Raw genomic sequence first — 25,934 nt, 5'->3', positions numbered from 1 at the left:
TCGCTTTTTGGTAGATCATCAAATTAGTGGTTTGAGTCAAGTTGGAATTTATATACAATATAAATTCAGTAACTCATAACTGATTTGACCCAACTCGTATCAAACTCAACCAATTTACTAAAATGCTTTAATATTAAATTCAACCTATAAAAATCCATATCACTTAGTTAATACACTTTAAGTCATTCAAGCGTATATGTTATTTAGATAAAATTGCTATTTCAACTATAAAATACTAAAGAATTGGCTTTCGACATTGTGTAGTGTTTTCAATCTCTGTATTGATCCACAATGAAGAATAAGAGAAAATTAGTAGTAACACATAACGTAGAGGAATTGAAAGTTTAATTAAATGAAATATAAGATACTGAAAAGGCTAATTTACGCTGACCATGAATTGCAATAATAAGAATTAAAACTCCTTTTGTTTCATGGAAAATGAATTACTTGAAAAATATTTTTTCAAAAAATGATCGCATGTATCACTTAAATAAGTAATTAATTAAAATTATTTTTGCTACTAATCATAATATTTTTGTAAACATTGAAAAAAAATTTCGTTCATTCATTTTCGTAAGTAATATGAGTGATCAATTTCATTCATTTTTGTTATTAGAATATTACATGAAAATAACAATGCCAAATGAAACCAAGGGAAGGATATATTTCAATAAATAACAAATGAAAATTACATGATTAACAAAAATAAAGGTTAATATCACGAAAGGCCCTAAGCCGATACACCTATAACAAATTCATTAGTTTTCACAAAATTTTACAATCAAATTGTTGAGTCAAATGATGCGTGGTAGTTGGGTCTATTAATTTGAGGTTTTATCCTTCGTTTCTGACAAATACATTAGTTTATGATTTCTCATAATATTAATCAAATTTAACTGAAACAACAAATGTGGGGTTTTTGGTGGTAAAAAAAAATTATATATATAGTTTTTGGTGAATTTATCATGGGCATACTAGTTTGGATTTTTTATCGTTAAAAAATTAATTTATAGTAAATAAGTGACAAGTATACCAATTTGGAGATTTTCATGGTATTAACACTAAAAATACAATTCGGTTTTGTTGTCTTTTGTTTGGCTGCTTTGCTTTTGTTGGTTGGTCCGCTTGTCTTGCAGTCCTTCTTCTTTTTTTCGGCTCCCTTCCACTCGTCCTAACTTGTTGTCTTTATGAGTGTAAGTTTTTGGAGTCGAGCCTCTTGTATATTTTGGTTATTAGCTTATATATTCTTACCTTACCAAAAAAAAAAAAAAAACACTAAAAATACAAAAAAAAAAAAAAAAAAAAAAAAAGAGAAAAGCAAATTGTCTTGATATTTTTAATAAGTGAAATCGGGCTCATCTTGCAAGCCCATTAAAAGTGTGTTTGGAACTAACTGCCGTCATTCGAAAACAATTCTATTTATAAATGATTTTTCTTATTGTATTTCCTAAACGTTTTTATAAGCATTCGAAGGCATTTGATAATTATACAAAATTTATATTTCCACAATAGAAATGCATTTGGTAAAACCCTCAAAATTTTTTGTGATTTAAAATTTCTTTTAATTTTTAAATAATTTTAGTATATTTTTCTCTTTTTTTTTTTTTTTTTATTTTCTTTTTCCTTTTCTTCTTCCTCTTCCTCTGGCGTCGGCCCATGGCAAACGACCAACCAAACGAGGGCCAATGATCTTGCCGACCTTGGGGAGCCTCACCGTGGCTAGATGAGGCTAAGCTTCACCTAGTTGCCAACAAGGCTTAACCTCACCCAACCATGGCGAGGTCGGCATTACCCTCACCCAACCACGGCGAGACTAAGGCAACAACCAGTTAGAGGAAGAAGAAGAAGAAAAAATAAAAATAAAAATAAAAAAACAAAATTCTTGATTCTAGAATTGTTTCCAAAACAAAGAAATAATTTATTTATTTATTTACTTTTTATTCTTTTCCAAATCTATTTTTAAAAACAAAAATATTACCAAACGGATATTATTATTTTTTTGTTCCGAGTAACATAAAAATAGGAATAAATATTGTTCGACACATTACCAAACAGACCCTAAAACTTCTTTGAACTTAGAAAAGTCTAAGTAGTCCGTTATCTTTTCATAAAGAGTGAAGAGGAAGTCATAAAAATTGATTGGATTTGGGTAAACCATGAACTCATTTAACACACATTTTTTTGGGTTTTGCTATTCTAAACCATTTATTACCCATTTACAAAATATAACTAATCCATATAATCACTCAGCCATCAAATATGGGTTAAAAAATGAATTTATGATTTATTTTGATAGGTCTACTTTTTTTTTTTTATCAAATTTGATCATTTTAGCATAAGGCCGAATTGGGGTTATATAATGAATTCTCCATATTTTTCCTATTACAACGCAAAACCAAAATAAATATTTAACCACACTTCAAAACAGATCTCATACAACTAGTTCCAACATTACCATTCAACAGTACATACAAATTACTAGTTGTATTGTCACGCAACTATTCCGTTGCTTGTTCATGGAGCATTGATGGTACAAAACCTTACCTTGATTAAAATGGGACAATCTCTCCCTTCACATATGTACAAAGCGCAAATTGATAATTTTGATACTAATAGCCTATTTGATAACCATCCTATGAATCTATTTTTTTCTTTTATTTCTCATAATAGAAAAAGAACAAAAATCCGTTTGATAACATCAGTTAATTTTTTTTTATTCTTCGGAATAGAAAGTGGTTAAGGAATAGATTTGGAATAATAATAAGAAGTAAAAACAAAATCTACTTCCATGTTCCTAGGAATAGAAATAGCAAAAATTATTTTTGAACAAAACTTGTTCGGAGGAACATAAATGCACTCCCAAGAAAAAAAAAACCAGCGATTTTCAGACTCTGCAATCTGTTGGGCTCCGCTTCGAAAGTTCGAATCCCACTTTTGAGGCTTTCATTGGTGAATGACACTGACTAATATTCCAGAAGTGTGGTCGATCGTTCATCTTCAAACACCAAAACTCAAAGCAAATGGAAAGATATGACGATGAAGCTACAAAGTTTCGGCTTTTTATCACTGTTATATCTCGTAAGAGAGGGCAATACTGTGAATTTCACCGAGGTTCCAGAAAGAGTCCAGTGTGCAATTGCACTCATCGTCGTCTTGAAAGGTACCTTTCTCCAGTAAATGGTTGTTGCAATTTAATGGCAACGTGAATTGACACCAGGCAATGGAGACCTTGCTTGGTGAAGTCAAACATAACTACTGACTTGAAGCCTGCGCAAGTTTCAGGGAATTTTGTTTCTTCTTTCACATGGTTGCCCAACCTCTTTGGCTAGTCAAAAAATCCATCCAAGGTCTAACAGATAACATAATTTACATTAGTTCTCATTGTCTTATCACCGAGTGGCCTCAGTTGCTAAGACCCAAGCTGCTACGCATTTTTTTGCCAGCGTGAAGTGAAGCCACACAGCCAATGCTGCAACGTAAACCTGGTTCACCTGCCCTTGTTAAGAGGGTGGTGAGTAACAATTCTGAAAAAATGCTCTCAGAAAATGATTTAAGGGTCAGGTAGGAGATCATAGAACAATCTAAGTTTGGATTAAGGGTTCTGCAATTTTTCATGAATTCCTGCAAATGCTCAACCGATACTGCAATTCGGCATGAACTTCCAAAGCTGGATATGAAAGCATAGAACATTAGTCTAAGTTTTACTTACAGAGCAACCTCAGAGAAGCAGTTTTTCCTGCCCTCCGCTCCCTAGCAAGTTAAAGCAGATAATTGTCTAGCATGAAAAACCATATTTAAAAAACTGAACCTATAAAGCAAGCTTTGATTTCTCATTCTTCCTTCCCAGCTGTTCTGATTGACAAATTCCCCAAGCAAAGATATACCTAAATTTCTTATATAGACTACTCTATCAAACATGTGAAATCCCCGGGAGTTCTATCTAATTGTGGATAGAGGACCTTGTAGTGAGTGATGACCGCATATCAACAATAGCAGACTCATCTGCGCCCAACTTGATGGCCTCTTTGCTTGCTCTGATGAACCGAGAAATGGCACCATTCACGTACTCACTGGCCTGCTTTACATTCATCTTCTTTCCCATCTCATCCGGGAAGCTGCTCAAGAAGTGGTCCCCATTTAGCACAGCCGCTAACTGCACAACTTCACTCTGAAACTCAGATAGTGCGCCGTCTTCCTTTGCTTCTGAACTCCTCAAAGGCATCGCATGAGGCAATGTCTCTGCACAACATATAATAATTCAGCAGCATGTTAAATACTTGCTAACTGTAATTAGTGATCACTTAATTCTCCATACCTGGGCAGTCAGTTCTGGGGGAGGTCAATTCTCCTACAACCTCTTCAAACGTGCCAGCCCATGCATCTCTGTGAGTCAAGAAGTTGGAGGTGAGGTTGAAAATTTTCTTTATCGTTGCAGGAATTGAAGAATGCTCGAACTCTGAATTTGGAGCTGGTCCCTTCGGACCACTTATCACTGCAATTTTTACCAATCCAAATAGGAAAAGATCAATACATTCCTGAGGCACATATAGTTCCTCAAAAAACCAGAGCCATTTGTCACCAATAGCAACCAAACCACAAGCATCACCGCCCAACTATAGTAGTTTTTTTTTTTTTTTTTTGGGTCTGACAACTATAGTAGTTTCTTACTGTCAAAAGCACATTTTAAATGGCCTCAAATCAGTAATACCCTTCTCAAAACAATTCTTATTGATCTCCATTCTAAGGATGACTAATTCAACAATGCCATAATATATTTCACTAAAACAAAGAATATGTGATCCCTGCAGTCGTGGCTAATAGGCAAAAACTCGTTGACTAATTTAATAAGCAGGTAATTAAATGATTATGTTTGAAGAAACATTCCTTCTGTCAAATAGTTCGAGCTTCAGCAGCACCACAAAAAGGCTTAAGGCAGTGGGCTTACCAGTTCCTTTCTTGATCCAAGGAGACACCATGATCGTGGGCACCCGAACCCCAAGGCGATCAAACTTGAAGAAATATGGAGCAGGGCCGGTGTTCCCATCCGGATTAGGCACATTGACATATGGAGTCTCGACATGGTCATAGAATCCACCGTGCTCATCATACGTGATGATCAAGAGTGTCTCATTCCACTGGGGGCTTCCTCTTAGTGTCTCATAGACTTCCTTAACAAGCTTTTGCCCATTGGCCACATCATGAGAAGGGTGATCATCATTACCCGGCATACCCTTGAGATCAAAGTACCGAGGCTCGATGACGGTTAGGCTAGGCAACTTCCCATCTCTAGCATCTTTCTTGAACTTCAGATCATACTGATGAAATTTGAGGATATACTTCAATTTCCTCAAGTTCCTATAGAACAGCGTGTTGGGTACGTTTTGGTAATAAATCCCAAAGTTCATGCCATTCTCGTGGAGAGAATCAAAGATGGTCTTTTGAGGAAACCCTTTGGCAAGCAGTTTCTTGACATGGCTGGTGGAGCCATGAGAGGTGGCGGAGTAGACAAAGAGCCTGTTAGGTTGAGTCGGGCCAGGAATCGACGAGAACCACCGATCGAACACAGCGAATTCACTCGCCAGAGTGGCATAAACAGGCAAAGACTCAGGCCGGAAGCCCTTCATCACAGTTTCCGAGAGGTCCTGCGACATGGTCAGAGCTTGCTCCACAAAGCCTGTCATGGTAGGAACAGTGCCGGACCCAAACACCTGTTGCTGCACGGCCTCGAACGAGTGGCCCGGATCGGGATCAACGAACTCGGCGTCGTCCGTAAAGCAGATCATTCCCGGGTCAGTTTTATTGGTCGAGACCGGATTGCACTCGCGCCCGGTAACGCCATTGATGTTAGGATTGATGCTTCTTTTCATCCATCCGAGCATGTGATCGAAGGACCTGTTCTCCAGCACCAACACCACGATCGTCTTGATGGGTTGTCCTCGTTGGGCCAAGGAGAGACGTGAAAGAGCGAGACCGAGGAGCAGGATCGTGGGAAACAGAGGAAGCAGCCTCGTCTTCTTAGGATGTCTCATAGCTGCTGTGCTAGGAAAAGCGAAAGACACAACCAGAGTGAAAAATGGTGCGAAAGAAGACGATGCTGGCAGATGGGTTCGTCTAGATTTACGCAAGATTGGCCTTTTTCCCAATTGGCTTTCCAAAGGACCTTGCAGGGGAATGGTGAACTGACAGTGGAGCTTTATTTTTGAGTGCGGGAGTGACAAAGTTGGTAAAGAATCTTGGTTTATAAAAAAGCAGTTTCCATTCCATCCGGCTTTGGGATGTGTTGTGACACGTTGGTTCCTGGTTTCACTCTCAGAGAAGAGGCGGCAACTGTATTTGTTTATGGTGCAGAGAGCGCGGGGAGAGGAGAAATTTCTGGTCTTTTTTTCCTGCTTATAACAAGGTTCTTTTTTTCGTGGGACGAGTGGAAGATCTGCAGCGCTTTCGTGTGGTGGTGGGTGCGGTCAACACTCGCGTGTTTCTCGGACGAATCAGTTTCCACGCGAGGGACTGGGGTCTCATCTTTTGGCTCTCGAAAGATTTGGGTCCGAGCTTTTTGGATTCGCTGTTTCTTCTTCCTCCCTTGCGTGTTTTGATGTCATTTTCAGATTCCGAGCGATCGAATTTATAGTACAACATTCTCTGTTCTTTCCTTCGGCCGCAATCTATTTGCTTATTTTTTTATCGTGCTCTGTCTAAAGTTTTCGGATGCTAAGGCTGGATACAATCGGGTTAACTTAGGACATTTCTGTTTTCTTAAATGAAGGGACCATATCCGGATTGCTTTGTATCGCCTTTATGTCACAAATCCAATCATGCGTGCGTCTGGTATACTTTCTTTTGGGTTTTTCTTCACTAATCTTGACCCACTTTTTTCTTTAACTAACAAGGAGGACGACGATGCTGTTCTGCACTGACATCGTACTCCATCGCTCTTTCCTGGAGCGGGTCGCTCGTCAATTTCCGAAGAAAAATGGTGCTTTCGGCTATCCCAAAGTTATTACAAGATGTAGAGCCGTCTAAAGAAAACAGGGATGCAAAGATTTGATTAGGGAACCGAAAGCATCAGAAGAAGGCCAAACCTTGCGTGGTGTACCTCCTGAATCCTCGCCGGAGCGGCGTTATCAAATTCACCATCGGTTGACGGGCAGGCAGAGAGAGAGAGAGAGAGAGATAAGAATATTATAATAGGAGACCTAAGTGCGGGGTGCTCCTTCTGAACGTGAACGTCGATTCTTCGGCATTAAATGAGCATTAGCAGCAGTATCAGTGATTGAATTCAACCTGCCATCTCATCGTGGCATCATCATTATTAGTTGACCAAATGGAAACGCATGTGGCCGGACTGGATCTCGACATTACTGCCCCGCTTTTTAGTAAAACTCCTGTAATTATATATGCCCAACATTTAAACGCACTCCATATCTGTCAGATTTGCGGAGCTCAGCTGATAAATGATGTTGATGACGAGAAAACACTCCATTTTTAGGGGGGGGTGTAAGGAAGAATTTCGTATCGGTATCTGAACCCTAATTTAAGGCAAGAAGGTCGTAGTGGACAAGCTTCTCTGCTCTGTCCCCTGCAGAGGAATGGTGAATGGGAAGCCCCATAAAAAGCGCCTGCACTAGAGTGAGAAAAGGAGAAAAAGAAAGGGAGAAAGGGAAGCTGAAAACCCAAAAAAGGTTAACGGTGTCAAAGTTTTACGCGCTTAATATCGGGCCGGTGTAGTTAGTGGGGTCCACGCACCGACAATGGGGAACCGGAAAGGAATTGAGATCGGTTGTTGGACCGGACCCACGTGATGATACGGGCCTCGAGGCCCAGATCTTGTGATCGGCACTTGACCCACATGGGCCTCTGTGTTCGGTTGGTGTCTGCTCCAATGTGCAGAAGCCTCTTGAATCTCGCCAGGACAGAAAAAGAACTCCCCGCAGTGATGCCGGAACAAGCCAATTCCTCATTTGTCCCGGTCATTCCACCGGCAGCGCAGGGCAGGGCAGGACAGGAGGTGATGGGGTTGAGGTTGGGATGTTTAGATGTAACTAGCCAATTCAAACCTGCGTACAAGTGGGGGAAAATGGAATACCGGCGAATTCGTACCTTTTCTTGTCCATTTCCATCAATCATGCGAGACGAACCACGAGAATTAACGACTCCGCAAGGCGTGCCCGGCTCTACAAACCCATCTTGTGATGATCATGTGTCTTGATCTGTGGATATAAGCAAAGGGGAAAAATAGGAAAAGAAAGACCAGACATGGATGATGGGCAAAGCAGTGTTTAATCTCCAATGCTGCCGAGATTCTTGCAGAGTATATAGTCACAGTGATTGCAAACAACGCAAAGATCGTTTATACAGTCCCGTGGCAGTTACCCACCACACCACATACAATACTGCCTAAACCCAAGAAATAAAAAATCAATTAATATTCATTTTCGAACCCACAAGCCTCGATTTTTTATTTTTATTTTTTTTCTGAATGACACAAATACCGACCAGCCAAAATATTCCTGGAGATCAGGAACTGCAAAACCTGGTGAAACAAATGGGTCATAGCGCAACCTTACAAAGGCAGCCGAGTGCCAAGAACTTTTCTTCTCCTTCTGCGTACAGTTCCCCGAGTATCTATGATTAAGAGCAATAAACCCGCCCAAGAATTAGTGTTAGGATTCCATCTTTCATTTGCCACTTCGGCAGGTTCCTTGGAATTGGGCATCGATATGGAAATTTAATTACCACCTCTTTTCAAGTATGCCAATACTCCCAATCCAGCAACAAGAGCAGCCCCAGCTGCAACAGCACTGTACGCAGAAGCCCAAGCATCTGCTTGGGCATAAGCCATGTCACCACCAGTCGCACCTCTACTTCGCTTGGCTGTTCCAGAATAATCTAGATGCAATCTTAAACCCTACAACAGGTCAGAATAAACAATCAAACTTTATGCAGCCCCAATTTGCATAATCATCTGATCAAATTATGATAGTGTTCCACCAAAAGATGCCAGGAATAAACGGTCAATCTATTTTTGTGAGAGATAGAGAGAGCGAAAGAGAGATTGCCATTAATAAGTGAAATCAGTTTGCAGAGACTTCTTGTGCTCCAGAACACATAGCCAATCTATAATTTTTTTAAGTAAAAGGAAGGAACTGATATACAAAGCAGCTGACCTTCCAACCAGCTGACCTTGCATGTTCAACTGCAGCCGCGAGATCACCGTCTGATGCGAGGACGACCTTATCATGGTCTTCATCTTCATACTGCCAATGGACCATGAATTAGCAAAAAATGACACAGAAATTAAAGGTAGAGATGTCATGGAAATCCCAAAAATTGTAAGGCTGGACTCACCAGAATCTGAGGTAGATTGTTTCTGTCAATGTCATCACCTACTCTTTGGACAATTGATGTTATAATATCTGTCATGCTTTGAGCATCTGACATCAAAAAACATGAAACCAAGGGAAAGTCAATTGAACACAGCACTACATCTTAATGTCAGGAGAACAGTTTTGCATTAGAACATTCATCACCGATGATGGAAGAACACATTCTCTCAAATGTCTCAAATGTATAAAGACTCCCAAAAGTTTTCTTTTGGTAAAGAAAGACTCCCAAAAGTTGATACTCACAATTTCATAAAAGTCTGAAATAGTAACTAGAGGTATCTGAACTGAAAACCAATACTTAAACAACCATGAAAAACATTTCTGCTAAAACAAAATAAATATGTTGCATTAAATTTTTTAGTGAAGAAAGGGATTCTCCCATTGCAGAGCAGGACTATCACTTCAAAATAATTTATAATGGTTAAAATTTCAGGGTGAGTACTTCGTCTAAACCAACAGGATGCACCATTATAAGGATTAATGGCAAATACACCACATTAAGGAAAAAGGTAAAAATCATAGCAATTTCCCAAGAAACCTAAGCAAGATGGAAGTATTTACCACAAGAAAATCTATGCATCCGCCCCTTCTTATCTTCAATCTTAAAGGTAAATGAATTTGGTTGGGTTGATGAATAGGACAATGATCTCCCGATGTCTCCTCCATCGGAAGTTAACTTCATGGAACCTTCACTGAGATGTCACTTGGTGGGGTAAGTAAACAACAGTTGCAAAAGCAGGCCATAGAAGCGTCCCCGTGAAGAAGAATCTTGTCGTAAAAATTGGGCATATCATATTACCTTCTAGCTTCTTCTTCATCATCTGTTGGACTAGCAGCCATAGCAGTATCCCAAAACTTCTGCATCATTGTGCTTGCAGCCTCATTGTTGACTCCAGCAGAACTTCCAACCTAGTCAAAAAGACAAAAGCTTTAAACTTGAAAGACTAGGAAGTAGTAAAAAGAACATGGAAAAAGCCTCATGAAAAATCTTAATAAGAGAAAAAGGAAAGAGAAGGGGCCTTTTTCTCAGGATTCTTCAGTCCGGTTTCAACACAAAACAAATGACCGATGAAAAAAGCCCCGACACTGTACATGATGCTTAGTTCGAATCAGGGAGTACGAATTCTGCTCCATGAAGTTCTATAGAATAGCAACCCACTGAAAAAGAATCCTAAAACAAGAAGTCGCGGCAGATAAAAGCAATATGGCATACTGCAATCTGATTACCCAGTGCATTGCAGGCCCATGCAATATCAAGAGATATATTAAAGCCATAAAAAACATCAAATCTCAAGCTGTTCTACTTCTTAATGAAAGTTAAAAGTAATACAAATAAACTTGACAGCCTCTGAAAAGGTATTTGCTTTTTGAAAATCATAGGGGAAGAAAAAGTTATTATGCAGCTAACCCGCACAAGGCTTGATGCAAAAGAAGTGAACACCCTAGCTAGAAATTCAACTCACAGTGGCAACAGCAGCATGAGTTATGTGAATGACATCCACCACGGCGACAATATTTCCATCTGTTCCAATCAATCATTTCATTAGAAAATATGAATAATCCACCTAAACCAACAAGCATCTGCTGACTCCTAATTCAATGTCAATCACCTCTATCTACCACTGGAAGGTGTAAAAATTTTCCATCGTGCATGGTGTGTAAGGCATCAACAATAGGAGTGTCGACCGTTGCACATTCTGGATTTGGAGTCATGACCTGCAATTAAAAAGGAAATCTTAATAACCACAATTAAGCACACACAAGTCCCAATGCATATCAATTTGAGCCCTTCTCTATACATGATTAAATTTTTACATTTTTCCAAGCTACATAGTAGAGAACAGGTCTAAAATAGATAATGAACTTAATTAGTCAAATCATTTGAGAATGCACTCTCCCATCTCAACAAAACAAGTACCTTCTCCACAGGAGTGGAATCTGGAGGAAGACTTTGAGCTATTACTCGCATCAATATATCTTTTGAACTGAAACAAACACAAAAGTTATTCCCATAAGAATCGTCACTGCGTTGGATATGTTACAAGATAACTCTTAATTCAAACTGAAACACAAGTTCATAAAAGTCACTTCTTTCTATTTCTTGGAAAAGAAAAAGTTTAAAACAAAACCAACTCACGTTAGAATTCCCCTTGGTTTATTTTCTACAGTCACAACCGCTGAGTTTAATCGGGATTCAAGCATCTTTTTGGCTGCTTCTAAGACCGTCTCTGTTGGTGAAACAGTTACCAATCTGAAAAATGCCAACATCTATTAGAAGAAGCTTAAGCTTTCAATACATCATAGTCCGATAAATGAAGATGATATTCAATCGAAAAAGCAAAAGGAGATATTACCTACTTTGAATTCTCAGAAATGACTGTGGACAGAGAGGGCCTAAACATTCGCTCTTTAAGTGTCTCAATGAATGTGTTGGGGCCTGTGTTGTACACAATATATTCATACAAAGCACGTAGGGAAAAAACAAAGACATCAGAAATAATATTCAGCACTAACCAGGGATGGATGTCCCCCAATTTTTTTCAACCCCTTCTACAGCAGCAGCAATTGCTTTTCCCTTTTCAGCAGCTCTTTCCATACGAGCAATAGCATCGTATAAGCATTTGGCTATGTCAAGCAAAGCAATGACCTCCCCGTTCTCCACAACAGGTAAATGTCTAAACTTTCCTGCAGCCAGAATCATCAGGACCATATCCTGATTTCAACACATAAAGCAATAATAAAACTAAAGTAGACAGCATTTGTTCCTATGAGTGTCGTTAACCTTGCACCATCTTCTGAAGTGCCTCAACAGCTAGGGTGTCAGAGAGAACAAATGTCGGGTTCCGAGTCATTACTTTAGAAACAGGTGTTTCCTCAAGATTCAACTCCCGCGCTACAACTCTTGTTGTTATATCCTTCAGCAAACAAATGCAAATAAAAGCAATGTTGGTCTTAAATCAGGAATGGTGCTAAGCACAAGAATGAAGTTACTAGTTACAAACATCAAACCTTGTCTGTAAGAATACCACAGAGTAGTGCATTGGAATCAGTTAGCAGCAAAGCATCAACTCTGCGAGCTGCCATCCTGCGGCAAGCCTCATAGAGGCTTGTAGTTTCAGGTACTGTTAGGGCCTTTGACACTCTCAGTCTCTTCACAGTGCGCTCTCCAGTCAATCCCCTGGAACCAAACAAGCTTAAATACAATACTAGGAAATTAAAATTTAGTTTTAGCCTCAAATTCTGTAGATATGGCACTTGTGAACATGCTCAGATGAACATTCATGAGCAGAGACCAAGAGAGTCCTCACGTGCGCCTGATCCTATCCCCTTTGCCCCCCCCCAAAAAAAAGAAAAAAAAGAAATTCCATTGCTCTTATATTCATACAAGAAAAACATATATGCATCCTCCGAACAAACAAAACTGCCCTTATCAACATTTGTTATTTTCACATGCATATGTTAACGTGTAAAAACAAAAGGCCAGGAAAGACATTTATCTAATGATTTTGAGAAAATAGGCAAAAGTAAAAATAATAGTAACAATAATGCCCCTTCAGTCAAAGGACCTTCAACATGAATTGATTATGCAAAGACCACAACTCGAGTTACCAAAAAGATGCATCATTTAGAAGCAAATTTCAATGCCGGAAGACCTCCACACCTGGAAAGCCTTCCCCTTCTCTTTTCAGTTCGGCTGCAGAGATACATCATCGGCTCTTTCATGTTTTAAGCGAAACAGAAAAAAGTGATCCTGTTTATAGGCTCGTCCAAATTTCTGAGAGAAGGTGGCGCCACACTTTATTTTTCTCATACAAAATAGAAACTTCCGAACAAACTTGAAAAATGGGCAAAAGTGTGGCATAAACTAGCACGGAAGTTTCTAACCGGCGGTCCCCGACTTAAAAGACATGGACCGAACCAGAAACAATCACGAATTTCGCTCTCTCAACCGGCGGTCCCGAGGGAACGACGCAGCAACAGAACCGCGAGGACGAAATGTCTATAGTCCGGATTTTCAGACCAATGATTTTTTTTTCAATGCGAATTCACATGGTATAATCAATCCCGCATGTTGGCGCACACAAGAACCGAATCTCAACTGCTCTATAAGGTAAACCGTATAGTTAACGCGAGAAAAACCGAACGGCAAAAGAAGAATCGCAGGAAGGATGATTGGAAGTACATGGAACGAGAAGACGAAAGAGATTTCCGGGGGCCGTCGAATCCTCGTCCTCCATTTTCGGAAGCTTTCTTCTTCCCCTGCGACAAGCTCGACAGCGTCACGCTCTTCCGCGACGACCCGCTCTGGCTAGCCATCTTCACAGATTATCCCCACCAATCCTCCTCCTCCTCCTCCAGAAAATTCCTGCAACAAAAAGCACGGTCAATCTCCATAAAAAAAAAAAAGACAAAATCATACGAACTGAGAACTTCCCAACCCTGACAAAGGAAATTCAAATTGAATTCAAAGAACCAAAAAAAAAAAAAAAAAAAAGAGAGAGAGGGGAAGAACGCGAACCGACAAAAAACGATGACAGTTCCTCCGACGACAGAAAATATCGATTGAGCCGACGATGGATATCTCGAACGCAACCGACTATGAATGAGAGCGAGGCATTTATGAAGCTCAATCGCCCGAAGCGATAATATTGTCCCTCTCCTGCTCGCGAGAACGAGGGAGAAGAGGGAGCTCGGTTCCCCGGAGGAGACCGGAATTGGGGAGGAACGAGGATGGATTTTCCCGGAAAAAAGGCCCGGCCCGGCGATTCGGCGATTCCGATCGAAGCTTTTCCTGGTTTTCCGGGAAGATGGAGCGACCGGAGGAAGACGGGCGGAGGAGGACCGACCCTAAAGAGGGGGATGCGTGCGGGGGGACAATGAAAATTTTCGATTCTATTGGAAGTGGGCCAATGGGGAGCCGACACGTCGTCGCCGATTTTTATCACGAGGCGAAGCTCCTCCAACGAAAATGGGGGAATTTCGCTGGCCAAAGGAAAAAAAGTTAAAAATAAAAGACACGCGAAAAGCGATGCGGGGGAGAAATTCCGAGCTCCGAGGATTCCTGAGGTCCTGAGACGCGCTTCGAATTTCGATCGAACCGGGGTTGATTTTCTTTTACGCGCTTAAATAAAATTCCCCCCCACTTTTTTTTTTTTTGGTCCACGATTTATTTGCTTTTTGGTCGAAAAGGTCCACAATTTTTTGACGAAGTCTTTGTCTTACATAGAAGGAAACGGATGGAGAGAATAGGAGCATTCCCCCCCTCTTTTTCTTCGTCCTGATGAATTTGATTTTAGAAAGGTTGTTGTTTTCACATGACAATACGTAAATTTTTTATTTGTTTAATTGTCAAAGAAAATTGTACAAAAGATTGTTGCATAGTTTGCATAGCTTTCTTCTTTCTCAACTTTTTCTTTCAGGGATTTGATATATATAGCTTAGAACTTGCATCATTTTAGAGCAATTTCAAGAGTACAAGCTATATATTATCTTCGAAAATATTTGGGACCTATCTCAATAGGGTGGCCTCATGTAAAGCACGTAACACTAAAAAATATAAATAATGATTTTTTTTCCATCAATGAATAGTTTGCCTATGATTAAATAAAGATTAAATAAAGAAAAAGGAACAAATTCCGTGCTTATTCAAGGGGTGGAGTTGAAATTCTCCACGTCTCTAGACAACTAAAATATTTTAATCTAGAATAATCTTCACAACAGAAAGAATATAAGTTGGTTTAATGATTGTTTAAGGTTGTGACAATCAATCATTACATAATATAATTACGAGGTCTTCAATCCAGTCCGGTCCAATCCCTCGCTTTAATTCAATCGCGCGTGCGCATGCCTTGGGGGCGTAGGAATACGGAATGCATTTTTGTCAAGCTGCGTTTGCCAATTAAGCGACCATTAAGCGACCTGATGATGGTGAATCCCAGGGCCATCAATTCTTTCCTTTGGTAACGAGACCAGCCCATTACCATTTTCACTGGATGCCTTAAAAACGCTTGTAATAGGAGAGAGAGAGAGAGAGAAATTGGAAGGAATACTAAAATATTTCATAACTGAAATTACACAATAATAGTATTAGACTTCCAAATTATAAGAAAATACATTATAATAGTAAGAAAAAAAAAAATCATTTTTTGCATTAAAAATAACTGATGAATATAAATAAGGAAAAGTATCGAAAAAGTCACAAACGTATTATATCGATACTTATTGACTCTTAAATCTTTTAATTGGGTTAATTTAGTCACAAATATTTTTATGACGTTGACATATTTAATTGATATTCTAATTATTTTTTGATTATTTTCCCTTTTCCATTTCTTTTTTGTTTCCCTTTTCTTTTTGCCGCCGTCTAAGTGCTAGGGCCCCTCACCAAATCTGGCAAAAGATAGGGTCTTGACATCCTTATGTGTTCATCGTCTCGTCTCCCTACTCCAAGACTTCTATGAAGGAAGCTCCTCCACCGGTTGGTGCTAGCTGAGCACCCACAAATGGTGAGAGCACGGTTCTTCTCCCTTTTCTTCGACTTTGGGTTGCCATGGTGTAAATTGTCTTGACTCTTGTGCCTTTTGATGTTGACCTTGCCTTTGCTTAGGTGAGGCCACTTTGACTAGCCACCGATTCAAATAAAAGAAAAAAATTATTAATATATTAATAAAAAAATTCAACATTAGTGTTAGTTATATCATATAAAATGGATGATATTCATGTTACTAATTTCCAACCTAAGAGACTAAATTAGTATTAATGTGAAAAAAAAATTATAATTAAATTGACTCAATTAAATATTATATGACCGAATTGGCTCAATATAATAGGGTTAAGATTTTTTATTTTTTTTTTGTACTTTTCTCAACATAAACACATTACTGTAAATGGTCAACATTTCCCTAAAATTCCCTCAAAAGGAAGGATTATTGGTATCCGATGCGAAATAAATGCTGTGCTTAAGTCTCATGAGTACGCATGGCAATAACTATTATAGAATTTTATGAAAGAGTCAACGATAGAATATATCCATATAGAAAACTTGCAAAAATATCTATATACACCATGATAAATTTCCCTATAATTACAAGGCATAAATGCAATGAATAAAGTCTGAAAAAGCATTACCCTTCCATATAGGAATTTGAATCTTCGATAAACTATCCATTTTTATTTTGTGTTTTCTTGTTTTATTTGAACTATTTAGGCGAACATTCAACATAGTACATACTTGCATTCTTTATAAAAAAGAAAAAAGAGGGGAGAAAGACATGAGAATTCAAAAGGTCATAGTGCGGCATCAAACATCGCAAATCTTATGGCATGCTTACATACAGTGAAAATAGTAATTTAAAATTAGAAGTGGCGAAATTTATACTCGAGTTTCTAGAAGATTGAATATGTACGTTGCATGTGTTTTGTTGCATGTGTTTTGCGTTGATGAGCTCCAAAGTTCAAAAAGAAGCGACGAATAAGGTTCTATTTGTTTCACGGACAATGGATAATTCTAAAAAATATCGCTCATATTGCTTAAAATAATTAGCCAATGAAAAAAACATCTTCATCGATAACATTTTATATTTAAACATTTTCATTTTCATTTATTAATTTTTACAAGTGATTGAGCCGATCTTTTTTTTTTGGGGGGATGGTTTCCAGATAATTGCAAAACTTGGTTATTCTCCGACCTCCATGTCCATTGGGCCGATAATCTCAGAGCCCAAAACAGTAGTTTCACAATGGCCATGGGCCATTACCAAGCCAGGCTGGGCCGCCAACGAGTCCACCCACGTCGCGGTGGGGGCGAACCTAGGAAATCGGGACCGTCGTCGATGCAAGAGCCTCCGGTAACCGAGAACCCAGCAGTTGTCCCTCCCGGCAAGCCTCCACATCCCTCCACGCACACTTTCGAAAATTCAAAACCAGTCGCCCGCCCGCTCCTCCTCGTCTCGCCTCGTTCGCTCTCCAAAGGCCGCAGAAGTCTAGGCGCAGGGACATCAGCACTCTTGAGAGGTTCTCTAGCGATGGGGGATTGGGGACCGGTGATCATAGCGGTGGTGCTGTTCGTGCTGCTCAGCCCGGGGCTGCTGTTCCAGATCCCGGGCCGCCACCGGGTGGTCGAGTTCGGCAACATGCAGACCAGCGGCGCCTCCGTCATCGTCCACGCCGTCATCTTCTTCGGCCTCGTCGCCATCTTCCTCGTCGTCATCGGCGTCCACATCTACACCGGCTGATCGGGTAGCTGCAGCGATAGGCGCGTAGACGGGTACCCGGTTTTTGGTCTGCAGCCGACGTTTCCTCGTCTCAATCTCTTCGTCGGTGTCTGTTAACATTAGTACTTGCGGGTTCGTTTTGTCATGGTTAGTGCTGTCGGTGTCTGCGGATCGTAAGCAGGCCCCGAAGAAGACTAGGTTTAGATACGTGTACGCTGATGATCTACTTTGTTAGTGCGACGATACACTGCTCCGAAGGAGTCGAGAAAGCGTACACGCATGTCGCGTTGATTCCATAACTGTTGTAGACCCGGTTGATGTTATTAGCCCCTTTTTCTTTCTCATTTCTTCAGTCTATTTCCTTCATTTCAGTTCGAGGCAAAGCAAGTTGATGTTCATCGTGCTAAACATAAGCCACATGTTGCCACTCGGTCTACAAACGAAACGAGGACTTTATTTTCTAGAAGGGAACGATGTCACATGTCCTGCTAGAAATTAATTTGGCATGTGAGTAATAACGAATAACATGAAATCATCTAGGGTTTGCTTCGGGTCCCATTACACCCCTCCCAATATTGCCGGGCAAGCAAGAGGTCGGGGCTGATGATGCAAGAGTACGTTGATGTCGATTGGATTGACCGACCTGACAAAGACGTGGAGCGGCCTAACAGGACAGGAGTCGCATTCTCCCTAGTCTTCATGCCTCAATTATACTGTTGCTCCCGTGTCCTCCGGGCCGAAATCGTGGGAAACGAAAAGTGAGAAGATATTAATAAAGGCAATGTCCTTCTTTATCACATAACGGGGGTCGGCCAATCAAAGAAAAGATATGTCGATGGAACTTCATGAAAGGAGCTTTGCCCCACATGGACGACATGTCGATACCCATGCTTTGATTCCACTGAAAGTGGCGCCACTTTTTCCACGAGCCATCTGAACTTTCCTCGGCAAAGAGGTCGAACGTGTCGATTGCTCCTTGCCTGCGTATCAACTCCACAAAGAGAGGAAAAGTCAGTAGAGGAGACTGTACATAGAAAGCATCGTTTGATGATGTCAACTCGAATAACATAACGGACAAAAGAGATTGGTTAATCAATCTGGGCAAATGACGTCTCGACAAGGGATTGATCATGTTCCGATTAGAGAGATGAGCTTACCCACGATTGTCTGGAAAAGACTGTACATGCTCGAGTGGCTATAAGCGTCTGCTATGTGGTCAAGTGCGGACCAAAATGAATCAACAATACCATAACGTGTTTATCAAGGATCTGTTATCGTGTCGACAACCTATAAAAAGCATATAATATGCTTTCAACTTAGCTGTGGGATCAAAAGAAGGTTTTTGAAGAAAGTATCTTAGCATTCCAGATAAGACGTGAAAATCTTACCCTAGAATGCTGGTTTGTAACCTCTTTCCCCGCAAGTTCCAGTGCGCAGTGGTATAAACACTCAGGATACTTAAGGATCTGTTACATGTCCCGATCACATCCAGGGCATACTTATCCTTCTTCATCTTTGGCAAACTTGTCAATCCTCAGGCAAATAAGAAGGGCTGTTTCAGACTTCTCGCAGAAGGGTGGTTTGCATCACAGTCATGTCATGTCATGGAGAAGGGAGCTCAATGTCCGAGGATAGAGCCCCAGTGCACAAAGTGGTGGGCCACCTTGTGAAACTCGATCTTCTCGCCTTCCAAAAAGCAGAATGAAACTTAGTGGGGAGATTCGTTTCACCTTTTTATTCAACTCGAAAATGATGGACTTCGGGAACATTTTGATCTTTGCTCCCTGAGGAAGGTCACCTCAAGGCGCACGCGTCGACCATTCATGGGTTTTGCTAGAATCTCCTCGTGGAGCGCAGCTTGACGTGTCGACTTGGGAGAAGATGCAACGTTTCAGAAGCTAAAACCGTCCCATCGAGCATGTTTAACTCAGCGATCTCTTCTCACAGCAGTATAAAATCTTTCGGCTATTACTCGAAGAGTAATTTGTTTGTCATGTCTTGCGTTATGAAAGTATGTCGCGAGAACACCCAGCCATCGCCTTCACTCGAAGTCTAATAATAACGTTCAAAGAGCAGAATAACAGCAGGCAGATCGGAGGTTTTAAGGGTAGGGAAGATAAAATTGGTATGTGAACCAAAAAGCCGAAGAGAGTATTGGTTACTTTCTTCATACAGTGGAAAAGGGCGGAAAGGACGGTGTTGTGCGAAATTTGTATATCAACCCTAATGGAAAAAGAGACGAAGGAGAGATTTTATTTTTTTTTTGTTGAAAATATAAGTATTATAAAGACTATGAAGTACAACAGCTTCGGGGCATTTCAGGCATTTCAAATAGAGCTAATAATTCCAAAGGATAGAGATAAGAAGTCCCCATACGGTAGCTAACACGACATTTGACTGGAAAGAGTTAATTTTTTGATAAAGTGACATTTTTGCACACCTTGACCAAAATGACGAAAGAGAGATATTGTTGGCGTCTTGTCACCTGCGTCACCTATGCCATCAAATGCACCGACCTCCTATGCTTTCATGCATATTGCAGCAGCGCCCGACTTTATTTATATGTGCAATAGAAATGGCAGCTCATTCCTACCATATTCACCAGCTTGCATCGGCACACTCTTTTTCTTTCTCCCAATAAGATTCCATCTCGCAATACCTATCCAAAGAAAGAAAACCAACATCGATTTAAAACTGTCTTTTTTTGTTGTTGGTTTGGTTTGGTTTTTTGGGTTCCAAGATCCGATCGAGTCCAAAAGAATGGGGAGAGGGAAAGTAGAATTGAAGAGAATAGAGAAGGCATCGAGCAGGCAAGTGACATTCTCCAAGCGGCGAAACGGGCTTTTCAAGAAGGCTTTCGAGCTCTCCGTCCTCTGCGATGCCGAAATCGCCCTTCTCGTCTTCTCTTCTTCTGGGAAATGTTACCAATTCGCCAGCCATGAGTAATCACACTGATATAATTGATCCATTTAGTTATCAGCTACCTTTTTTTTTTTTTTTTTTCCATTCGCACATGCTTTTCTTCCTTCCATATGCGCATGTACTGATTCTCCATATGCGCATGTACTGATTTATATGAGAATCATTTTGCTATTTTACTGGGGCATGCTCACAGCATGGATAGGACTATTGTCAAGTACCGAGACGAATTAGGACTTCCGCAATCATCTCAGAACCAGGGATGCCGAAGCGCGGAGGTGATTGAGATCTATCCTTAATCTGTCTGAATATGTAACTCAACTTGTTGCCATGTAATCTAAATATCTACTCTCTCTCTCCTTTAGACTCTCTATAATCAAATTCAGGAAAGGAGAAATCTTGTAATTTGTCCTACTTCACCCTATTAAACTATGATGATCTCTCAAAGAAAAAGAGATGAATTAAATTTTTCATTATTATCTTATTATAAGCGATGGAAAATACATCTCGGCCTAAATTTCTTAATAAATCGAGTTAGTTGAGATTAACTATCACTTGATATTCAGCCAAAGGAGATTAATTCCCTAGGTACAGCATGATGAACCCTAAAAGTCCTATGTAGCAATGCTTTGTTATTGTACTCTGGGGACATACTTGTAAGTCTGTTGATGCAATCTCTACAGTTCTGGAGGGCTGAAATTCACGAGTTGACGAGAGGGATTGAAACTATGGAAGCACAACTCAAGTAGGTGGAAGCGAGTTCTTCTTTTGGTGAAAATGAGAAAACTTAAAAAGTTTCTAAAGGATTGTGATGCACCAAATAAGACCCGTACTGCATATTTATGCAGGCACTTGTGTGGAGAAGATCTTTCAATGTTGGGCGTGAAAGAGCTGAGACAACTAGAGCGACAGCTGAAGACCGGTGTCGAACGTGTCCGCTCCAAGAAGGTGGATGTTACTCATTAAGTAATTCTTGAATTTGGTGTGGACTAATATCTCAAGAATGCATATATTAGCTCTGTGATGAAGTGAGCGCAAACTCCTCAACTGTACAAATAGTATCTGGAGGTCTTATTTTTCTTTCCTTCTTAAGGTTTACTTGAAAAGACCATCCCGGTGCAAGTATGAGTTAGTCTTATAAACATGGATCTTTCTAAGACTCTGGAACAGATGACTTAGACATGCACAAACATAGTATATGTTTACTTCATTGCTGTCCAATTCTGACTGAGCAAACGGTTGCAATGGACAGAGACGCATCATTTCGGAGGGTGTAAACCTGCTGAAAAGGAACGTAAGTTTCCTTTATTAAACCAAACTCTCGTGTCGTTTTTTGCTTAATTATCCAGACTCCATATTAGTATGATTGCGCTTTGAGGGTTGATGCAACATCTTGGATACACTTTACTAAGGTCTTCTATTTGACTCATACCCAAAAGATCGTAGATGTCTCGCGTATTCTAGGCGTCCTAGCTTGTCTAGATCCAAATGCACACGAAACCACCTCCTGAAACATTATCCAAAGCTGGTATCTTGCATCGCGTTTTATGATTTTGTTCTATGATTATTACAAGCAGAAAACCTTGTACTCCAAAATGCAAACATCTACTAATTATCATCGATTCAAAAACATACATATTGAGAAGAATCTGCATATTACAGTGCATTGATGCTCGACCTATTGGTCTTAAAAAAGGATTTAAGATTAAAAGGATTTATGAAATAGGACTTACGTATTAGGGGCCTATCATATCATTAAATGTCGAGGACATTCAATAAGGACTTTGTGTATACACAACATAACGGTCGCTTAATTTCTTCAGCTCAGAGTCCTGCAAGAGGAAAATGCTCGTCTCCTGAAAACAGTAAGGTCTTTCCGTAATTGTAATCGTACATACATACATACTTTTGAAGATGCGTAGCTTAGCAATTCACAACACTGCACTGATCATGATCGACGTATATTTTCCATCATTCCAAGGTCAAGTTCCAAGAGATGCACAGCGTCAATATTAGGCCCGGAGCTTTTGTAGACCGTTCCTTTAATCCCGACCAAAGGTACGTCATCCTCATACATCACGAAGATTGGTTTTCCCAAACGTGAGTATTTTGATCATCCAACATCCCTCGACTGTCCACAAAATGGTTCGTATAGACAGTTCTCGAGTGATTCTGCACAAATCTACATCTAAAACTAAGTAATAGTTGTCTATGCCTAAGCATGCTTTTAAACCATGAAAGAGTAATCCATTGAACATCTGTCAAATTGCAGGGTTCCTGAGGATGGGTCTTCCTCCATGGTAAATGGCGGACACTGAAGCAATGGCGAGGTGGGCAGGCGCTAAAACAGGCGGTGATTTTTCCTGATTGCATGGGTTGGCAAGGTGTATCAAAGCTAGGACTGCTTTTTGTTGGTATGTTGTGAACGTGCGTGAGAGATGTGATATGGACTCGACAGAAGTCCAGAAGTAGAAGCAATACATGTGTATCGTGAATAGCTTGGGGATGGATTGTGAGATATGGACTTCGTCCCCTGGGTAATGGATGATCGTAATGTTTGAACTTTCTCTCTGTGATTTTGCAGAGGGAAATGAATTCATTCTTTTGTTTCGTACCGAAAACAATTCCCCCATGCCGGTTCAATAAGAAATTGATAAGTGTCAAACAGTTGTTGATGAAGAAAATGACCGATAATTACTGGGGAGTAACTTGTTCATAACTTAAAAAAATCTCCTCTCGTCTTGTCGAGATCCTCTCGTCATTGTCGAGTTCTTCTCTATCAGCAGGATAGAGTCTTCTTCTTCGCTCCCTCTTAGCTCCTTCTCTGCAATCTTCACCCACTCTCTACGGAACTGCGAATGGCAATCTCTAAGTACTTTGTCATCGTCTTCCTACCCAGACCTCGCTAGTTATCTCTCCATTCATCATATTCCTTTTCCCTCTTCTGAGGGTTTCTGTTTTCCCAAAAACTTCCCTCCGATTCATCTGCATGTCGATAATTTTGATGCCACAGACCTTCATCGGTTAAGTCGACCCTCCTTCTTCGCCGATGGCTACGGACGATAATCCCGATGCATCCACTGTAGCCCTTTGTCAAAAACTGGGTCGATTATCAACAGAAAAAACAATCGAAGAATGGTTTGTTGAACCTGCACCTGGTGCAGTTGAGGAATGCAAGCTACTGCTGGTTGGTAAAGTCCACTCCAACCCTTCCTTTAATTTCCAAGCTTTTCAATCTGTCTTGAAGAGGGCATGGCGGTTGAACCAAGTGGACATCATACAGAGAGAAGATGGTATTTATTTAGCCAAATTCAAATCTCAAGCTGAAAAACAGAGAATTCTGGACACAGGACCTTGGCAATTTTCAGGCCATCTAATAAATTTCAAACCATGGATAGCTAATACCCCTCTTCACTGTTACGACTTTGCTACCTGTGCATTTTGGGTTCAGGTCATAGGATTACCTCTGGAATGTTGTACTGATGATATGATACGCCAAGCTGTTAGTTCGGTAGGCTCATTCGCATGTAAAATGAGTTTGCCTCGGTTCCGCCCGAAGGCTTGCCGTGCTCGTGTTGAACTAGATTTATCTGAACCATTAAAGGTTGGTCGACTCATTAAACTTACAAATCGAACTTTGTGGTTGGACTTTCGGTATGAAAGATTACCTCATTACTACTATTCTTGTGGACGTCTGGGCCATTATACTGATTCCTGCCCTTCTATTCCCTTTGAGGAGAAAATGATCAATGAATCCGACTCTACTCCTTACGGCCCTTGGCTAAAAGCTGAAATTCAAAAGTACAGCCCTTACTGGCAATGTTATTATGGCCCATCTATTTTGGAGGAGGATAGAGATGAGACCATACCTGAAACCCCTCCCTCCGAGATTCGTCCTCTTCCTCTTCTTTTACCACCAATTCCAGTAACAACCACTCAGCCACACCCTGTTCTTCCCATCTCTAATCAGACCACAACTGATTCATCAACCATCCCTCCCTCCGAGCCACGAACCTTAACCACTGCTTTAATCCCTGCCACAGAGAAGATGAAGGGAGTGAAATGGCCAGTATTATCTCCTCAGACAAAAAAAGGGCAAAGTACACGACCAGTAAGTAAGATTAGTCCTTCAAAGAAACCCAGACGCTATAATCCCTATGACTTACCAGGAGGATATTCGGGGGGCTATGATGACTCGCTTTTGTTGGACACGCCAATTATGGAGGCGTCTGAAGAAGTATTCCGGGCGACGGTGGCTCGCCCTAAACAGTCACCAGATCAAAGATGAAACTTATAGGTTGGAACCGTCGTGGTTTGGGCAATCCCCCCGACAGTCCCTATCCTTAAAAGCCCTTTTGGCTAAGGAAAAGCCTAACCTCTTATTTTTTATGGAGACGAAAAATGCTGATGAACTTCTCCTTCGGTTGAAAAAGTCTTCGGGTTTTTTGCATCACAAGCTAGTCACCCCTGTTGGATTAGCTGGTGGTTTAGCTCTTTTTTGGAATGCAGGGCTCACTCTGTCAGATTTCTTCTCCTCTCCGCATCTTCTGGATTTTACCTGTTTTGATATCTCTGATGCCAGATCAATGCGGATTTCTTGTATTCATGCCCCTGCAGTCTATCAAGATCGTCAGTATCTTTGGCAGACCTTGCGCCATTTTAGCAACTTCAATGTCTTACCTTGGGTGTGCTTCGGTGATTTTAATGAAATTTTAAACCGATGGGAGAAAGTAGGCTCCAGACCAGCGGATTCTTACCGCCTTTCTTCTTTTAGAGAAGTCCTCAATGACTTTATGCAGATTGATGGATTTGCCCTCCCATGGTTGTGCCTTTACGTGGTCAAACAATAGAGATGCCGAAGCCTTGGTCAAGGAACGCTTGGATCGAGCTGTATGTACTTCTGAATGGCGTGTCTCTTACCCCAACGCCCAAGTGACAGCCCTTCCTGTAGTAGGTTCAGATCACAACCCTCTGGTTATTCACACAAATCCTAGCATAACTCGGAGAAAGAGAATCTTTACCTTTGAGGCTTTCTGGAATCAGGATCCTGGCTGTCAATCAGTGATCGAGTCCTCCTGGAATTCTATCTCACGAAGGGAATCTCCTCTCCCAATCAAACTTCGTGCAGTCGTCATTGCTTTATCTCGTTGGAGTCGCCAGGTTTTCTCCCATAACAAGCAAAAGGCAATGGAATTAGAACAACAGTTACAATATTTATCAAATCAGCAACCTACTTCTATGAACAAATCGTAGCAACAGAGGATTAAAGTAGAACTTCAACAAGCGTGGCAGAGGGAAGAGCAATATTGGGCAATGCGATCGAGGATAAACTGGTTACAATGGGGTGACCGTAACACTAAGTTTTTCCATGCTTCTACTCTTCAACGAATGCAACGAAATCAGATTGCAATATTGAAAG

The 25,934-nt window shown here is 40.6% G+C and overlaps 4 protein-coding genes across 8 annotated transcripts; 2 read left to right on the top strand and 2 right to left on the bottom strand.

Moving 5' to 3' along the window:
- Nucleotides 1-3,647: 3,647 nt before the first annotated feature.
- Nucleotides 3,648-7,159, bottom strand: LOC104426151 (non-specific phospholipase C6). The gene is made up of 3 exons (XM_010039105.3): nucleotides 4,946-7,159; nucleotides 4,316-4,492; nucleotides 3,648-4,239 (listed from the first exon to the last, which is right to left on the bottom strand). The coding sequence occupies exons 1-3, from the start codon at nucleotides 6,027-6,029 to the stop codon at nucleotides 3,941-3,943; spliced, it is 1,560 nt and encodes a 519-aa protein (XP_010037407.2). The 5' UTR covers nucleotides 6,030-7,159; the 3' UTR covers nucleotides 3,648-3,940.
- Nucleotides 7,160-8,256: 1,097 nt separating this feature from the next.
- LOC104426150 (CBS domain-containing protein CBSCBSPB5) lies at nucleotides 8,257-14,251 on the bottom strand. 2 transcript variants are annotated; one of them, XM_039305508.1, is made up of 16 exons: nucleotides 13,903-14,251; nucleotides 13,567-13,749; nucleotides 12,393-12,561; nucleotides 12,166-12,298; nucleotides 11,898-12,068; nucleotides 11,742-11,820; nucleotides 11,521-11,634; nucleotides 11,302-11,368; nucleotides 10,994-11,099; nucleotides 10,847-10,905; nucleotides 10,183-10,292; nucleotides 9,945-10,075; nucleotides 9,346-9,431; nucleotides 9,165-9,254; nucleotides 8,737-8,905; nucleotides 8,257-8,622 (listed from the first exon to the last, which is right to left on the bottom strand). In XM_039305508.1, the coding sequence occupies exons 2-16, from the start codon at nucleotides 13,698-13,700 to the stop codon at nucleotides 8,561-8,563; spliced, it is 1,680 nt and encodes a 559-aa protein (XP_039161442.1). In that variant the 5' UTR covers nucleotides 13,701-13,749; nucleotides 13,903-14,251; the 3' UTR covers nucleotides 8,257-8,560. The 2 variants fall into 2 exon arrangements, with proteins under 2 accessions (XP_039161442.1, XP_010037404.1); XM_010039102.3 differs by having other exon boundaries at nucleotides 8,257-8,905; nucleotides 13,903-14,250.
- Nucleotides 14,252-17,248: 2,997 nt separating this feature from the next.
- LOC104426149 lies at nucleotides 17,249-17,919 on the top strand. The gene has a single exon (XM_010039101.3). The coding sequence runs from the start codon at nucleotides 17,408-17,410 to the stop codon at nucleotides 17,615-17,617; it is 210 nt and encodes a 69-aa protein (XP_010037403.3). The 5' UTR covers nucleotides 17,249-17,407; the 3' UTR covers nucleotides 17,618-17,919.
- Nucleotides 17,920-20,157: 2,238 nt separating this feature from the next.
- Nucleotides 20,158-23,114, top strand: LOC104426147 (MADS-box transcription factor 23). 4 transcript variants are annotated; one of them, XM_039304605.1, is made up of 8 exons: nucleotides 20,158-20,538; nucleotides 20,712-20,793; nucleotides 21,199-21,260; nucleotides 21,364-21,463; nucleotides 21,768-21,809; nucleotides 22,344-22,380; nucleotides 22,497-22,573; nucleotides 22,788-23,114. In XM_039304605.1, exons 1-7 carry the CDS (start codon nucleotides 20,159-20,161, stop codon nucleotides 22,529-22,531), a joined length of 738 nt encoding a protein of 245 aa, XP_039160539.1. In that variant the 5' UTR covers nucleotide 20,158; the 3' UTR covers nucleotides 22,532-22,573; nucleotides 22,788-23,114. The 4 variants fall into 4 exon arrangements, with proteins under 4 accessions (XP_039160539.1, XP_039160537.1, XP_010037401.2 ...); XM_039304603.1 differs by having other exon boundaries at nucleotides 22,344-22,385; XM_010039099.3 differs by having other exon boundaries at nucleotides 22,339-22,380.
- The last annotated feature ends 2,820 nt before the right edge of the window (nucleotides 23,115-25,934 follow it).

This window comes from Eucalyptus grandis, chromosome 11 (assembly GCF_016545825.1).
Source record: "Eucalyptus grandis isolate ANBG69807.140 chromosome 11, ASM1654582v1, whole genome shotgun sequence".
Taxonomy (NCBI): Eukaryota; Viridiplantae; Streptophyta; class Magnoliopsida; order Myrtales; family Myrtaceae; genus Eucalyptus; species Eucalyptus grandis.
The sequence above is the reverse complement of the archived record's forward strand: the minus strand, read 5'-3'. Positions and strand labels throughout refer to the sequence as shown.